At 36.7% G+C, this 18,740-nt stretch overlaps 2 protein-coding genes across 3 annotated transcripts; both read left to right on the top strand.

Annotated features, from left to right (window-relative positions):
- The first annotated feature begins 1,559 nt into the window (after nucleotides 1–1,559).
- On the top strand, nucleotides 1,560–7,712 carry LOC135744247 (cathepsin Z). Of its 2 annotated transcripts, none has more exons than XM_065262250.2 (6): nucleotides 1,560–1,742; nucleotides 4,335–4,498; nucleotides 4,845–5,024; nucleotides 5,270–5,420; nucleotides 6,291–6,473; nucleotides 6,820–7,712. In XM_065262250.2, exons 1-6 carry the CDS (start codon nucleotides 1,606–1,608, stop codon nucleotides 6,923–6,925), a joined length of 921 nt encoding a protein of 306 aa, XP_065118322.1. In that variant the 5' UTR covers nucleotides 1,560–1,605; the 3' UTR covers nucleotides 6,926–7,712. The 2 variants fall into 2 exon arrangements, with proteins under 2 accessions (XP_065118322.1, XP_065118324.1); XM_065262252.2 differs by having other exon boundaries at nucleotides 1,562–1,742; nucleotides 6,291–6,456.
- Nucleotides 7,713–8,400: 688 nt separating this feature from the next.
- Nucleotides 8,401–18,321, top strand: abhd8a (abhydrolase domain containing 8a). Its single transcript, XM_065262239.2, has 5 exons — nucleotides 8,401–8,745; nucleotides 13,733–14,494; nucleotides 14,730–14,900; nucleotides 15,397–15,613; nucleotides 17,183–18,321. The coding sequence occupies exons 2-5, from the start codon at nucleotides 13,746–13,748 to the stop codon at nucleotides 17,426–17,428; spliced, it is 1,383 nt and encodes a 460-aa protein (XP_065118311.1). The 5' UTR covers nucleotides 8,401–8,745; nucleotides 13,733–13,745; the 3' UTR covers nucleotides 17,429–18,321.
- The last annotated feature ends 419 nt before the right edge of the window (nucleotides 18,322–18,740 follow it).

Genomic DNA, 18,740 nt, shown 5'->3' with positions numbered 1-18,740 from the left:
GTTTAAATGTAGCTTAAATAAATTGATTGCAACCACTTACCTTAAAAAAATTTATTAAATTCAATGAATCATTTTTTTCAGTGTACCTTCAATTTCTGTTCTCCCAGCCCTTGCAAAATCTATTATCAAAATCTGTGAATCAATTTAACAAAGTGCCTGTTGTGTCACGAAACTACCTCATAATTTACTTTCAAAAAGTACATAACAAAGTGGAAAAACTCTCATCTCTTTGACTGAGTTAGGAGATACGGTAGATGCACTAAATACTTAATTGAACAGGGAGGATATTATGAACTGCTTTTAAAAGCAACACAACTCTGTCAAATTGAATCACATGGCAATCTCAATGTATGCACTCTGCTGACTGGACAAACACAAGTCATTAAATAACTTCCGACTGTTAAGAGTACTTACAATAATTTCATTACATAAAAGTTTGATCAAGAAATTACACGCATAGGCTTCCTGGCCTATCACTAAGCTCTTATGTACAAAGTTGAACAACAAAAAACAGCATTGACTTCTGTTCTTAAATTAAACTTTTTATAATTATTGTATAGACTAATCCATAGACACTAGACAATTATAAAACATTTTTTAGATTAAAAAAAGATTTCCTATATTATATGACATTATTTGTACTACAAAGGACCATCTTTTCCAATCGATTTTAATATTGTTTTTTATTTATTTATGTATTTTACCAGTTTTACAGAACTTCATTCCTTAGCTACCAGTAAGTTAGATACTTAAAATAAATACAAAGCGTTTTAATGCCACCTTGTGGTAAAAATGAATTATTACAGATCACTTTATCAGACCTTCAAATATCTAAATCATGTATTTTACAAAACAAAACAAACTGTTATTGCTTGGAGGAATTACTGTGTAGAAAAGGCTTAATTGTCCTCAAATTTCTCAAATGTATGATTCATTTGTTATTATATACTGTTTATCAGTATTAAAGAATAATTAAGTTAAACATTTAAATTCATTTTAATCTTTCCAGTTTTACATTTTTGGTCATACTTGTGACATATTGCCTAAACAGACCGGTATTCAATAGTCAAAAACAAAATTATTGTAAATTAAAAGACACTATTAATTATATGAATGTCATAAGCTGGACAAATCGTTCTGAAAGTGATCCAAAGAAATTATATCATTCATGTAGTATTTTTTATAATAATATAATAAAAACATGTATTGCTCTTTTCCATATTTATGTGGTGTAGACGCCGATATTATCTTAAATCATAACGATTTTAAAAAGTTAAAATTGTGGCGTGTACGTATTTTTTTAAATCACTAAATTGCTTGAGAACGCCAGAGCCTACAATTTGGATTTTTCTACTATTAATATAAAAATTAACATTGGTCTTTTCATTGCCTTAGTGGTTTTATTCTGTATTATCCGTTTTATTTCTTTCCAGTGCTGTAGAGGGCGATAAATGCATGTTTTTAAGGGATGCGATCGAAGTAACGCAAAAGCTGTGCTCTCGCGGTGCTTTGACGTCATAAGTCGATCTGTCTGCGCAGCGCCAGATGATGTCGAGCGCAACTAAATATTTCCGCATTGTTTACACGCCAAAGTAAAGACTGAACATGGCAAGCGGTTTGTTTTGGTTGTCAATAATGTTTAGTTTAGCTGTAAATATATCTGCAGGGGGAAATAATGATGATCAGGAGATATCAAACGCATGTTTTAAACCTATCGAGGACAGCAGACCATCATTTATAAGGTATGGATATTTTTGTGTGTTAAATTGTGTAACTTACTTTGCATTAACTTATTAACGTAAACATATATAGCACAAATTGGAGTTGTTTAATAGACTACCCTTACAAAAAGTTTTGGTGCTATAATTGATATTATTAGATATATGGTATACTTTTATATTTACCATAGTACTACCATAGTGCATACAAAACCATGGCAGTACCAGTGTGTTTTTTGTGTATTTTAAAGTACTCTGAAGTCTCAGGTAAATGCCATGATACATAAATTTGGTAATAATTTATATCAACATACAGTACCATTGTATTACCCTTTAATAACATTAATGCACCATGGTATTTTACCGGTACAAGGAAGTACTTTAAAGGAAGTGTTTTCATTAAGTTTGTTAGATAGATACAGTTAAGAAATATAAGCACAAAGGTATATGAATGTGTCTTAGGTAGCCAAAACTGTAATGGTTCAAAAGTGGCAGGCCAGAAAAAATAACCTGGCCTAGATGTGGATGAACAGAAACATAACATTCTATACTTTTCGTTATGTTTAAATGTTCACACGATGTTTAAAATGACTGTTTTCTATATTTACTTATTAGCTTGTTATGTAAATGATAGTGACACATTGTTTTTTTTTTAAAACTGTTATAAAACATTATTTCTGAATGTTCAGTCAAATATTGCTTAAGAGAACACAAATAATTTATGAGGCATCTTAGATGTTGATGTTTTGTTTCATTTAAAGTCACAATTGTTATGATCAGTGTTTGTTTTAGTTGGACTCTTGACCCTTGACTTATAGCTTACACATTTTTCCTTGGCTGGTATAATTTTGTGTGATAAAATCATGTTTATGGCGGCATAAAGAAACTTGTAATTTAGTATTACTGTTGTTGTGGTTAGTATCTGATAGTAGTGCTCAACATCTAGTGATTAAAGTTAGTGATGGGGAAAATGAAGCCTCGACTGATACGTCCCTTGACTGTTGATTCAAACAATGATTCAAAGCTTCGAGGGTGTCGAAAACCGCGCCATCTTTTGGTTAATAAAACATATAGCAGTCACTTCTGGAAGAAGCTCCATCAATGAAACAACAAGCTGATCAAATTCAGATGAATTTTGAAGTTAGACAACATGTATGTGAATGGTCAATATAATAAATGTATTTACTCATTCAAGTGGCAATAAATTCCAGTATGAGTTAACATTCATATGATTCGATACTGTATTTTACTGAATAATGTTCACATGCACAGGTATATGTACATACTATACTTTCTATACAGTATTATGAGGGATATAAAAAAACATCTGGGTTTCGAATGTTTTCACACGCAAAGCAAGGCGCGCACCCCTGACTGAGGAAAAAGTGAAGCTTCGTTTGTCATTGTCATGCGATTTCTACGTTAACAACACAATCTTGGAATCAAGGCTTCATCTGGCACGCCCATTTTTGCTCGACACAAGCTCAGAAGCCTCTGTTCAAATGTAACATCACTAATTTGAATAAATTAATTTATTGCTTACTAACTCGTCGAAAGTATTTTTCAACCCAAAACTGTTATTTCTGAATGTTTGGTTAAAATATTTGCTGTAGATAAAACAATTAATTTATTAGGCTTAGATGTTGATGTTTTGTTTTATTTAAAGTTGACATTATAGTGATTAGTGTTCGCTTTAGTTTTACTCTTGTCCTTTGACTTATGGGTTACTAATTTTTCCCTGGCTGCTATAACTTGAATCAAAGCTTCATCTGGCATGCCCATTTTTCCTCGACACAAGCTCTGAAGCCTCGGTTCAAATGTAACATCAGTAATTTGAATAAATTAATTTATTGCTTACTAACTCGTCGAAAGTGTTTTTCAACACAAAACTGTTATTTCTGAATGTTTGGTTAAAATATTTGCTGTAGATAAAACAATTAATTTATTAGGCTTAGATGTTGATGTTTTGTTTTATTTAAAGTTGACATTATGGTGATTAGTGTTTGCTTTAGTTTGACTCTTGTCCCTTGACTTATGGGTTACTAATTTTTCCCTGGCTGCTATAACTTGAATCAAAGCTTCATCTGGCATGCCCATTTTTCCTCGACACAAGCTCTGAAGCCTCGGTTCAAATGTAACATCACTAATTTGAATAAATTAATTTATTGCTTACTAACTCGTCGAAAGTATTTTTCAACCCAAAACTGTTATTTCTGAATGTTTGGTTAAAATATTTGCTGTAGATAAAACAATTAATTTATTAGGCTTAGATGTTGATGTTTTGTTTTATTTAAAGTTGACATTATGGTGATTAGTGTTCGCTTTAGTTTTACTCTTGTCCTTTGACTTATGGGTTACTAATTTTTCCCTGGCTGCTATAACTTGAATCAAAGCTTCATCTGGCATGCCCATTTTTCCTCGACACAAGCTCTGAAGCCTCGTTTCAAATGTAACATCAGTAATTTGAGTTATTAATGAATTGCTTACTCTTCTAAAGTATTTTTTCCATCAATAATGTGATACCAAATATTATTTTATGGGTTATGTTTGATTTTGTAATTTACTTGATTGATATAGCACAAATTGTGTAATAATATTTAACACATGTGTTTTTAGGACATATCCCAGACCTCATGAACATATATATGCTTCTGATCTCCCGGCATCCTGGGATTGGCGCAACATTGATGGCAAAAACTATGTGAGCATCACACGCAACCAGCACATTCCTCAGTACTGTGGCTCGTGCTGGGCCATGGGCGCCACCAGCGCGCTCGCAGGTAATAGTGAGGAACAAGTGCAGTGCACTAAAGAGAAATATACTGTAACCATAAGTATGTACTGTAGTTTGAACACAGAAGACATGTTCACGAGTCCCACCCTGGGGTGAAGACCAAGTCTACAAAGTCAACCCAAATAAAATCCCAAGACCTTTTTTAACAATTTTGTACAAAGCCATTTGTTTTGCAGAGTTTTATTTATTCATTCATTATACATAAAAAAATAAAGGTTGATCTATAAACCATCACCTTAGTGTTTGCTTTGGATGAAAGTCTACTACTAGTATGTTAACTCTGTCAGTAAAGTCAGTAACTCTAATCTTATGTTTTTCTCCCTCCTTTAAAGATCGCATTAACATCAAGAGAAAAGGGGCTTGGCCGTCTGCTTACCTGCCTGTACAGAATGTGATTGACTGTGGAGATGCGGGGTCATGCTATGGCGGAAATGATCTGGGTGTATATGCATATGCACATCAGCAGGGCATTCCTGATGAGACCTGCAATAATTACCAAGCCCGCAATCAAAGTAAGACAATAACTTTAAAACTGCACAAACCTTTAGTATTAAACTTTGGCATGTAACTGGTTCTCCATTGTTGGTCCTACAGAGATGAATAATGAGGTGTGCTTTTTCAAGCAGTCAGAATTAAGATTATAGATTAGCAACCTCCTTTAATATTCTAGCATTATGGAATGAGACATTTGGCATAACTGACAAAACATCAAGTGTAAATAACATCACTGTATTAAAGTCTTGATCTGTATTTGCAGAATGTAATTTATTTAACCAATGTGGCACGTGTTCGTTCTTTGGTTCCTGCTCCGTTATTAAAAACTACACATTGTGGAAGGTTGGAGACTATGGGACTGTCTATGGACGGGAAAAAATGAAAGCTGAGATTTACAAAAATGGACCAATCAGGCAAGTTTTAAACCCCAACATATAATATAAAGTAACAATAGGGTCATTGTAGCTATTAGACATGTTTAAACTAGAAAAGCTTTTTTGTTACTTTATAAAAATCTATGTTTTTGTTGTATGCTGTTTGTATGCTATGTGATTGATCCAATAGTTCATTTTGAGTTTTCAGACGCAGCATAGGTTGTAGAAGCACTGGGGACCCAATTGTAGCACTTAAACATGGATAAAGTCAGACTTTATGATACGTCCCCTTTAAATGAGGCTGCTATGGCCCATAAATGTGACCTCTTGAGGTTGCAACCTCTGAAATGAGCCACAGATTATATTATAAAAATCGTCACATGCGCGTTTGTAATTTGCAAACAACAAAAACATTTCAAACATAAAAATTTGCAAATAAACTTCCTATGGTTGTCTGGCAACCCATGTAAGCATTGAGTCTAACTGTACGTTCACACCAGACGCGAATGAAGCAGAAAAATCTCTGTCTCAAATTGAGTAAAGACTGTTTTTTTACAACTATCCAAATTGTCCAACCCCCTTCCTTTCTTCTGAGGAGGGGGCAGGGAATAAACGATCTCCAATATTTTGAATATAATCTGTGGTATAAAGTTCAACCAGTAGATTTCAATAATACACACAGCATCTTTTAATTAAAGAGAAGGTCAACTTTTACAGAATAAAACTTCAGAAGTAGAAGGCGATATATTTCAATCCGTGTTACCCCCTATACTGTAAATACATTTCTCATGCATAATGTCAGTGTGTAAGCCCCAGATCATGTTTTGCACATAGACTTGTGCACAAATCTCAAAGCCCTGGCACATTGTATAGTTATTATATCCTTTGTATTTTATTTCTGTGTCGCAGCTGTGCAATAAAAGCCACTAAAGGCCTGGATGCATATAATGGAGGGATTTTTGCTGAATTTCACATAATGCCTATTTCAAACCACATCATCTCAGTGGCAGGCTGGGGCGTATCAGAGGATGGAACTGAGTATTGGATCGTCCGCAACTCCTGGGGCCAGTTTTGGGTTAGTAACGTAACAGGGTTTGGGTCTCAGATCTGTTTGATAAAATAAGTAGTACAATTTTGAGTCTTAAAGATTTGAAAATGTGAGATGAGATTTAAAAAACTTATTTTATAACAAAGTGTATAAATTATGGATTTTTGTGACATTGTCAAAGGGCCCATGAGACCACTTTTCCCCTGGTTAATGGCCCTGATAATTGCTATGCTTTTCTCAGAATGGATTTAAAGCTATTCGAAATCCATAGAAAAGATTCACAACATATTTTTACATCTTTGTAATCTTGTGTAAAATATCAGATTCTGCCATTTAAATAGTTTAGTTGTTCACATAATAAAAGAGGGTGTCTTTCTTGATCTCTTATAGGGTGAGTCAGGCTGGGCCAAAATTGTCACCAGTGCATATAAGGGTGGGAAAGGCAACTGGTACAACCTCGGCATCGAAAAGAGGTGTGCGTATGGAGACCCAATAGTGACGTAAAACAGGAGGGGAAAATCTGAGACAAATCTCATTTGACTCCATGTTCTTCATAGGGGAAGTGGAATCATCAACACCTTGCCAAGCACAAACAGATGGGAGAGGCTGTGAACCTGTTATTTATAATTGTGATGAAATGTGCTGTTTTTTATGGTTTTAAATCATTATTGAAATATTAAGATGGGAGATTTGTCATATTAGGCTCTTTCCTCAGATGTATTGAAGTGATTTCATCATGCACTATTATTTTATTGCAAGCCAATTTTTTTAGTGTTTTTAACTCTTAAATATGTAACATAATTAATTCTTTATTTTTTAGCCTGTTTTATTATTTATCATAAATTAAAACAATAAAAAAGTAGTAGTCCTTATAGTTTTCTTAATACAAAATATAATTTCTTATACACTCTAGAAAGCTGTGTTGTTTTAACCTCTGATTGGGGAAAATATGGACGAACCCAACCGTTGTTTTTGGTAAGGGATAATGTACACACAGCTGGTTGTTATCGCAGAAATCACACTGAAGGGGCTTATTTGGCAATAACCAATGGCTGCCGGTTATCCTGCATATTACACGACTATTTGCCTCAAAAGTAAAGTAGAGAACATTAAATATTTATTTTAAATACTTAATTTTCTCATTTTAGGTAAGACACGCCGTTCAAATTTCACAAACACACTATTTGGTTTAATCATTTGCAAATATGTTATATATGTAATTAAAACGTAATGACACATTTATATGATTTTTTTGTGTAATAAAACTGCACCTGTCAAATTGATTTGCAGCATGTGTATTTATTTGTGTAGTGCTTTTTGTTTCAAGAATTATGAAGAAAAAACCCAGAAAAACAGAGAAATAATTAATATAGTATATACATCATATCATAAACTAATCAGCATACTGTAAGTTAACTTAAACACAACAGTTGGGTTAATATATATTTAATATAGGCCTATAAAACCCACATTTCAAAAAATGCTGGGTTATTTTAAACCCAGCATTGGGTCAAAAAGGGATTAACCTAGCTGTTGGGTCAAAATAACCCTGAAATTGTTTTGATTTGACCCAATAATGGGTTAAAACAACCCAGCATAATGTATGTTAAATTATGACTTATTATTATGAACAAAAGTCCCTTTTTGACCAAACACTGAATAACCCTAACATTTTTTTGTAGTGCAGCATTGCTAGTATAGTTTAATATATTCAATAAAATAACTTGGTTTTAGAAATCACATTTATTTTAGAAAATATCACTTTCTGTGACAAAACATAAACTTACAATCCAGAACGCTACTAAAGGCACATATATGTTTGTGTGCCATGCATGAAAAACAATCTGCTGTTCTTGCTTTCTATCTCATCTGGGCTTAGCAACAGCGCCAGGAGACATTGTATTGGTCAGCATCCAGTGACGGAAGCTTCGCTGTTTGTTATACGACCTGTCAATCAAACAGAAAACGAACCGAGATATGCTTACAGACTACAGGAGAAAACAAGGGCACTGGTGTGGATAACTGCCCGCCCGTCAGGATGCGAAGGGGAGATGCAGCCCTTCCTTTTGGTGCGCCATGCCAAAAACACGGATCGGTCGTTTAATCGGCGTGCATTTGCTTTAATGAAATTTTAATATCATACATGTAGAATGAGGAAGCGTTGTGACACATCTCATCTGCTTTGCAGAATCAGATTAAACTGCTAAACGCAACAGATTAGAGATAGCCTATCATAATTGACTTGATTTTAATGCATCATTGCTGCATCGTGGACTTCAGTGCGAATCCTTTTCTTCACAAAAATCATCGGTTCAGGTAAGGTAATATGGTTTTGGTTATATGTCAAATTAATGTTTACAATAATAACAAATACGCATGCTTTATAACTATTTATGCATATTGTATGATGCGACGATGTTTTGCAGCCCTGCATCCCTGATACACGCGTTGCGCAGCAACCGATTCGTCAATGACATTTGATGTGTTGAAATGTTACAATGTATCGCATGCAGAACAAACCATGGCAACCCCATCAGTGGATTGCAACCAAACAATAGTTAACATTAACAAAGTAGCTTTAAAAAATAACAAATATTTTAGAGGGGTTTAGCCTACTTATGCTTTTTGTAGCATGCATCACATCATTTTATTGGACAAGCATTATATATTAACTTGCACAATTTAAATAAAAGCATGCTTTTGTGCATAATGGCCCGGCTTCAATGAGACTGTACGTACTGTTCTTGATGTGGGTTACTATAGCAGTGTACTGTATACAGCAGTCTGCCTACACACTCCATTTCTGCAATGCAGACCAAGTGATGACACACCAAAACACACTCCCACTCGGCAAATGTGGGGCAATGCATGCATGGAAGTGTTTGCTGTGTATTTCATGTAGGATTGGATTTATAAAGCAGTTTCCATTTCAAAACAGCTCTGTCATCATCATGCAATAGTAAAATGATAATAATAACACCATATGGTGTATTAAACCCTAACTCACACTATTAGAGATAAAACACGACACAGTTTATATATAAATGACTGATTGGAACTTTTATTGAAAGATGGAATATTTTAATGTTGTAAATCTTTTTTATGGATTTTGAAGGTTTTAGTGACCTCAATATATCAGAAATGTACAAAGTCAGTAACTTTGGTTTAACCGGATCACTTTATTTTTGTAATTAATTATTAGTAATAAGAGTTTTGATTATTGGGGTATATAAGGACAGAAGATATAGTTTCTGGGGGAAATGGGGGGGCAGGGGTAAACAAACTAGCAATTGCAAACCCCCAAAATGTATGCAATTGTTAATAAAAAAACATGCACAGATTTTTACTTCAACCCCTCCAATGTTCAAACCAAATTTATGCCCTTGCTAAGGACTGTTTTTAAAGTTGTTTTGGAACAATATTCTTTAAATAAACTTAATCGATCTATTAGGTCATTTACATCAGACAGACACACATTTAAATGTAAAGATTATCATCATTTTGTCCTTCTGTTTCTCTCTATACATGTGCATCTATCTAGTCTGGAACATTCTATGAGTTTCCTTGTGAATATGCGGTAAACCTCACCTGATCCAGGAGATTCATTTAGCTAGTTTGCACGATCGATGCCTCCTTCCCCATATCACTGTTGCACCTATTGGATGCTGAACTCTCATCAGTCTTTTTCTTGATGGTCTAGGATCATTCAACAAGCAACATTCAGGAAAACAAGCATCCACTTCATTTCAGACATTTTGCTGCCCACATCTCATTTGCTTTGATTATATTGTATTATGAGTGTATACAGTACACTCTAAAAATGCTGGGTTATTTTCAAACCAGCATTGGGTCAAGCTGTAGGGTTAAATTACCCCCCCCCCCAAAACATTTATGTATCTGACCCAGCAGAACAACCCAGCATTTTGGGGTTAAAAAAGTGTCTTTTTGACAAATGCTGGGTTGAAAATAACCCAGTATTTTTTAGAGCGTATCTGAATGACCCAAATCGTCCACCTTTCTAAATATCAGATTAGTAAAATATCGGTGGGTTTCTAATCACAGGTCCTAGCCTAAAGATTTCTTTTGGCTGCCTTATTTGTGAAAAAGATACTATCAACCTCATTGCATATGACTCCGAGTCAGCGCGGGCATTGATTTTTTTTTACGTAGGTGCTGAAGTCGACACATTTTACAGCTGCAGTGGCTGCCAACAGGGCAAGAGTAGCTTTTTAGCAAAAACAGCAATTTCTTGAGGATGCCGGAAAGTCTACAAATGCAGAAAGTTGTTGGTACGGCAGTCCCCCCCCCAAAAAAAAATGTAAGACACTTTTTAACATGGTAACATATTGTCTAAACATGAACCCAAGGCAGGATTAATGTGCAGATAAAAGTCTTATATCACAACATGTAACATATACAATGACCATGAACATATAGAACTACAATACAGATCGTTTCAAAATAAAAGACTACAAAACACAAGACAGCTACAAGAAAGTACAACACTTAAGTCATGGTTTTATTAAATGAAAGGGTAAACAACATTCAAAACAATTTCATGTTGTTCTCACAAGTTAATGTAACGTGATTTAATATTTTTAAATTCATTGTTTAATTTATTTAATATATGAGTTAATAAGTGTCTAACACTTTTAAAAGAAAGGTCCTTAAAAGGTTCTTCACAGCGATGCTTTGTTTTTAAGAGTGAAATATTTTTGTTGCACTACAGCATATTGCAGATTATTAATATTTATAATCACAATTTATAGTATTAGCATTTCACAATTTAAAAAGAAAACAATTCGACTGAATGACTGAAATCTATCAACGCAAGACAACGAGACGAGACGAGATGTTTGGCAGCAGCTCTACATTTGATTATTAATAATACATAACTGCTAAAAACCTTCCTTTGCTCAGTCTGAATAATGTATAGCACCTGAGAGATGAATCTGGGTAAAACAGAGCACGATAAAAGGTGAAAGGAGAAACGAACAAAGACAGTATAGACATATAATGAGAGAGTGGGAGTAAATATTGTGTTTTTGTTTACTGGTGTCTCATCAAAAGTGTCTGTTCATAATGTTAAACTCAAACAAGAAAGAGTTGCATTACAAAATAAACCACAAGGCACATTTTAAATTATATCTATGATTTTAGTAACAATATTAAAGATATCAAGGTTATATTTTCACAGAATGATCTTTATTTCTGTTCATTTGTAAGGCAGGTATTACTACTGTATATACTCATGTGATATAATGGATATTCTCCATTAGGACAAAAAGGAAAGCCCGCTGGAGGAGCCCGGGGTATTTTTAGATCTCTGTCTAGGTCACAATGTGAATCACTGCATCTTCTCTGCTTGCTAGGATATCAGTGTCAGGACTCAAAGTAACATGAAGCACATTCTGTTACAGTTATAATATCACTTGAGTACTCTATGAGTGTTGCATTGAAGGATTTCTCCCAAACATATGACAATAAAACCAACCATAAGGGTTTTTTTCTTATCATCTGAAAGTTGAATAAATAAGTGCATGGATTAGGTTGAGGACAACTATTTGACAATATGGAATATGGGGGTACAAAAAATGTAGATAACTGATTAAACATATTATTTTTATTTAAATGTCTTTAAAAGCGAAAGGGTTTTGTGCATGTAAATAGTACAGGCTATCTGGATCTTTCTCTCTCTCTGCTATGTTTTTTATGGTATCTTTGCTAATGCGCTGACAGCAGCTGTCATACGCCACTCACAGTAACAGCAATGCAGCACTTCTATTGTGCAAAACAGCAAAGCTGAACTTCACACAAAGACTGCAGGGGGTTTGGCAATACCCATCATAATGAAATAACACATCATTACCCAGCTGGGTCTGCAGTGATGTTAGCTAGATTTAAACTCAATGCATATGGTAATAATTCACTTAGATGATCACGGATTCATTTCTTTATCTAGGACCAAGTGATGAACTTTTATTCTAGCATCTACTTTGGTAAAGGATTAACCTCTGATTTTAAAGAGGTTCATTTCTGGGGTGAGTTAAGGCCTAGTTAAGAGTACAACTGTTGCAGGATGCCACCTAGGCCCTGTTTACACCTGGTATTAAAATGCGTTTTGGTCGAAGATCGGATCACAAGTAGGCGAGAGAGAAACATTCACATTCACACCTGGGATGCGTCCAAAATCTCTAAAATGATACCTTCGGAGGCAGCATTTGAAGGCATGTCCGAATCGATTGTTGGTTTACTTCCTGTTTTCTGAGATACCTTCATTGTCTTGTCCCACAATTCTATGCATGGGCGTGCGCGGGGAATGTGATTCCTGGTCAAGTTCGGAAAAATAAAATGGCGACCAAGAAAGCACAAATTTAGTGTAAATGAAGTTTTATTTTCACTTTTTACACCTTCTGATTGCATTTCTAGCGAGAAATTAGTATTGTAGGTTTGGGATTAGTTATCACAAAGGCACTCTGTTCAAACAGAATTCCGTTACGCTGCATATAAAGGCTGTCTGAATGCATTTCCCACTGCTGCCTTCATGCCGCCGAAGTCATTGCTTCATAAGGCAGCGAAGCAAAAAGTCAGCCGGTCGGAGTACGGTTCGTTTGGGTGTGAACACAACAGCCGCACTCTGGTGCGCATTAAACGCCCGCTCCGAGATCGCTCTAAACAGGTGGTCTCGGAGCGGCTGAACTCTGGTGTGACCCATCCCTGGTGTGAACGCTGCTCGACCTCGGGCCGAACCAAAAACAGGAAGTTCTCCACATGTTTGATCCACTGGGCTTCTGTCGTGACGTGAGCCGGGTGTTATATTGTGGGTTAACAACAAACAAGGCAATCTTGGTCCGTTGCAGAGAAACACTGTCATCTGGATGTTTGAGCTGATGTTTTTATAAATGCAAAGCGCTCCTCCACACATAAAAATTAGTGCTGTCTCCGTGAGAAGGGCTTTTAATAGAACAGTTGCGCAATTTCGCGTTAAAGCAAAGAAACTTCGCAAAGACGTGCATCGTTTATCTCCATATCTTGCTAGCCTCGCTTTTCCTGTCAGGCTGGTTGTCGTGGAAACATGAGGGGTGGTCATGAGATGGTAAGAGCTGTCAGAGACCAATGACAGCGCTGACCGTTGTCACATGGTGTACAGTGCAGCATTTCGAGTACGGTAAAAACAACATATGTGAACAAAAATGATACAATGTATTTTGGTGTGGTCCGAGGCCGCACCACTGTGCGCACCAACATATGTGAAAACACCCTTAGATGTAACCAACTGAGCAGACTTTAACTATGTTTTCAGGTAAACCAGAAAGATGTTGACCAGCATTACAGAGAGCATCTTCTGTTGTCTGATGGGAAAGACCGGCGTTGTACTGCCGGTCGAGTCGTCTGACGGTAAGCCGGCCGACGCATTCGAGTTTGTGGAGGTCAAGCCGGGTCGAGTGCTGCGTGTGCGTCACATCCTCCCAGAACGACCCGCTACGACAGATGAGCAGCCAGACACTGACATCAGCGTCCACTGCAAACGCAAAATAACTGTGTACCGCAACGGGCAACTAGTGATCGAGAACCTGGGTGATGTTCTCCACTCCGAGATCCTGCAGTGCCAGAATGGAGACGTGGAACAATGTACAACCGTTGAGGTGGAGCTGTCCGACTACACCACTGCACCCTCGTCCCCGGATCCCAAACCCGTTCCACCTCTTCCCACCTCTGACCAACAGAAACCCGCCCCTCCACCCAGGCGTCGTCGACGGAAACCCAAGCGTACCGTGCTGATTGATACGGAGCGTTGCATCAGCAGCTGTAAGGGGACGCACTCGGATGTGGCGCTGTTCTTCATTCACGGTGTTGGCGGTTCGTTGGATATCTGGGGCAGTCAGTTGGATTTCTTCTCACGGCTGGGTTACGAGGTCATCGCTCCTGATCTGGCAGGTCATGGTGCCAGTACCGCCCCACAGATTGCAGCGGCATACACCTTCTACGCCCTGGCAGAGGATCTGCGTGCCATATTTAAGAGATATGCAAGAAAACGGAACATCCTCATTGGTCACTCCTATGGGTAAGCAATTCAATGCAATGTATTCTAAAAATGTCAAAAATACTACAAATGAAAATATGATAACTTCACAGTGAGCCAAAAAAAAAACTTTTTTTACCCACTTTAATTCATCGGTTTCATATTGGCATATTGGCAGCCAAATATGCCCACATTTTTATGGATATTTTACAGAAAAACTTTCTTATTTATAATGATACATTGTTTTAATGTTAAGAATTCTTCTGTTTGTCTGAAGGGTTTCGTTCTGTACATTCCTGGCTCATGAGTACCCCGAACAGGTGCATAAGGTGGTTATGATTAATGGAGGAGGACCCACAGCACTTGAACCCAGCCTGTGCTCCATCTTTCAGCTGCCCTCCTGTGTCCTGCACTGTCTCTCTCCATGTCTGGCCTGGAGCTTTCTCAAGTAAGACATTACCTATTAAATGATACATTTCATCCCAGCTAACAGAGAAAAATTCTACGAATGTTCCTTGAACATTTTCAACTTTGTGCTTTGAGGTTTTATACACACAACGTTAATGATACCAGGGAAAAACTAGCAACAAAAAATCAAGGGTCAAGAGCCCAACTAAAACAAACACTGATCACCATAATGGTGGCTTTAAATGAAACAAAACATCAACATCTAAACATAATAAGTGAATTGTGTTTTATACAGCAATATTTTTACAGAAAATTCAGAAATAATGTTTTATAACAGTTTAAAAATTATAAAATGCCAATTGTTTTTTTTTCTATCATTTACATAACAAGCAAAAAAGTTAGAAAACAGACACATTAGAAAACAGCGTTCAAACCTACTCAAATATATATGTATTTAAAAGTTTGTAAAATGTCTCAAAATCTTGTTCTTAATCATCTTACATTTCATGTGTTTCTTCTCCTGATCTTTCACATAGAGCCGGCTTTGCCAGGCAGGGTGCGAAAGAGAAACAACTGCTGAAAGAGGGAAATGCGTTTAACGTTTCTCCATTTGTGCTCCGAGCGATGATGAGTGGTCAGTACTGGCCCGAAGGGGATGAAGTTTATCACGCAGAGCTGACCGTACCCATACTGCTGGTCCATGGCATGTACGACAAATTTGTGCCAATTGAGGAGGACCAGAGAATGGCAGAGGTCAGTTAGCACCCATCAAATCTAAACCCCAAATGCATTTTACTGCACTATGAATGATTCTTGTGTGAGCCCTGTTAACAATGTCAGCATAAGCATGCAGCCAAATGCATTATTATAAAATGTATTATTTCTTCAAGGTATGGTACACCATAAGTGGCTCTCAGTCACTATTCACTTTCATTGCATTGTCAAATCAACATTTATTTTTATGTTACTTTAACTTAACACATTAAGGGGCAGTTTGCCGGACAGGCAAACTGAAAACAACTTTCACTAAAATATCTTAAAATACATCAATGCCCTTTGTTTTGCCTCAAAATGCACACAAGTAATGTTTTTAGTAAGGCATGTTTGTTAAAACTTATATTTCCTAATTAAACTAAGGCCTAGTCCTGGCTTAAGCTTATCCCTGTCTGGGAAACCACCCCTAAGTTATTCAACTTGTTTGTATAAGTTAAGTCAATTTATCACAAGTCAAAACTTAAAAAGTAGGTTGAATTGACTTGCATAACCAAGTTGTTTTAACTTATGTTTTAGCTGCTTTTTTACAATATTTGAAGTGGATTAGAAAAGTTGATCCAAAGTTGTCCAAAGACAAGAATGGGTATTGGAAGTTGAACTTTTATAAGAGGTTTTGATCCACTTCAAATGTTGACTAGTATATTTGGATAAAAATAAGTAAATAAAAACCAAAATATAAATTTTTGGCTGAACTAGTTTTAGGTTCACAGACAAAGTCTGTGTTTGTACCTTTAACTTCGCATTTGTACTGTTTACAACTAAACAGGTCAAATTAGAACAGTTACAGGTGTCTTCCACAGCACAAGGAATTCTGGGTAATGTTACCCCAAAAAGCATGCACAGATCTAGTGATGCGCGTGTTAATCCAAAATGAATGGGTGCCTGCGGTCACCCGCAGTCACCCGCGGTTACGAGTCATCCAAAGCCAAAAATATTTTAAATGATATTCGGGTCGTGGGCTGTCGGGTCGTTTGAACTCCATGACCTGTTGGAACCCTGATACTATGAATAGTATGTGGACTGGGACGCAGCCTTTCATGTAAATCTGTCTGAACAAAGTGAGAGGAGAAACACTAGGATGTTGTCTCACCCAAAACTCCAAATCTCTCTTACGATTCATCTTTTGCACACAAGAGTGTCTCTGTACTGTAATGGGCTGTTCATGAGCAGAAAAGCATTACGCATGTCCACACGCAGATGTGCGCTGAATGAAAGACTGGTGTCTCATTGTACTGCTTTAACTCTTGTGAAGACCTCTTTTGGTTAGATCAGAGGGTCTCAATGTTTACCATACATAATTTCATCAATAACAAATTAATTTTTTAACGATTTAAAGTTACTAAAAGCAGTTTTAAGTTTTAATGCAAAAGGATTAAAGAAATACTAAAGAAGATTTGATAGCTTTGGCGCAATTTCTTACATTAAATAATTGTATTCTTTCATAGTACATAGACAAGAGACGTGGACCCTTTGAAAATCCTAATCTTCACTTTTGTTTAATGCATAATAACAAAAAAAAATTTTTATTGTGCTTTATCTTTTTTTTAGATCCTCTTGTTTGCGTTTCTGAAAGTGATCGAGGAAGGCAGTCACATGGTGATGATGGAATGCCCCGAGACAGTCAACACGCTCCTGCATGAGTTTTTCCTTTGGGAACCTGACATTTCCAAAAAAGATACGGTTGCCACGGTAACAGCTGATCAGACCGCGACTGACAACGCGACACCCGTCCAGATGCTTAACTTGGCCATCAGCAACGGGACTCTCAAGGTCAACAAGCCCCTTAACAAGTAACCACAGATTGACGTTTTTGGGGCAAACCAATCAGAAGGCTGTTGATGACAGGTGCTGCGTATGGCGAGACCGTCGACTTGGCTGAGAGCTGATTTTTGGTCAGAAAGTCCAAGCGGGTGCCATGAAGAGGGTAAGAAAGATTGGGACTCTTTCAGAGAGATCCAGCGAAGTGAAAAAAGCAGCTGATTTTTAGACCAATAATGGCGATTTATAACATCGTGATGCCTTTGTATCTCTCTGTGCTACCTTTGGACAATATATCTTTCCTTCTTGTGCTGTTTAAACACAAGGACTGGGTGTCCACTAGAGGACGAAATCAAGTGTGTCTAAGCATTTGTGTCCGGATTGGACGAGATAAGATGGCAGTCGGCAAGGTTGTTTTGGAAGGATGTTCGATTGTGATGGGGAGTGTTTAAAGTCAACATGAAACGGCATTCGTATTTAACTACGTAAATTGAATGGAGCTAAATGGGATGGTAAAGAATGAAGAATGAATGAAGCCAGGTGTTTGGAGGGGAGGAGTATAAGAAAAATTAAGGGGATTTGGTGATATCAACCAAAAATACAAGTCAAATGGGAGGCATGGCACGTTGTTATGTCACATATTATTGTTCACAAATATGTGCTCAAAAAAAAGGGTCGGTTTCACGTTGACTTTATAAGGAAGTTTGTACAGAACTTGTGTTCACATCACACACTGGTAAATGTTCTGAATAACTCGATCATACTGTACTAGTACTAATATTCAGATCAACACATTTTAATGTCTTCCCTCATGAAACAAATCCATCACTTAAGAGTTAAGATCTCATAAAATATTGAATCCTGTATCTAACTCCTTGAGCCATATGAGGTGGAACAAAGATAATGTACTGTAAACAACACACGCTAGCTTCGCATCATGATTTTACTTGAAACAAATTGTATGAATTGAACAGATGTTGCTTCACATGAAGGACAATAATATGACAAGCAAATACTATCAAATGGAAATCAACCATCGCGTTGGGAGATTTCATGCCAGCCAGGCGCACCATTTCGTCTCCTAGCAACCATGCAGTCAGACATTAGAGCGGATTCAGGGAGTGCGGAGAGCTATAATGATGCTGATGGTCACAATTTGATATGGTGCTGTGGGAAAAACAAGCTATAAGCTACAACAGTGCATTGCAGCAACTGCGGCACACGCACGGTATACATACTGTTACGTTATGTAAAGAATTGCAAATGTTCAGGTCTGGGTTGCAGATTTATTCAAATTATGTTATGAATATTTAACCATCAGGTTGATCCATTCACATGTAATGTGAGG

This window comes from Paramisgurnus dabryanus, chromosome 6 (genome assembly GCF_030506205.2).
Source record: "Paramisgurnus dabryanus chromosome 6, PD_genome_1.1, whole genome shotgun sequence".
NCBI lineage: Eukaryota > Metazoa > Chordata > Actinopteri > Cypriniformes > Cobitidae > Paramisgurnus > Paramisgurnus dabryanus.
Note: the sequence above shows the minus strand (reverse complement) of the source record. Positions and strands in the feature narration are given on the sequence as shown.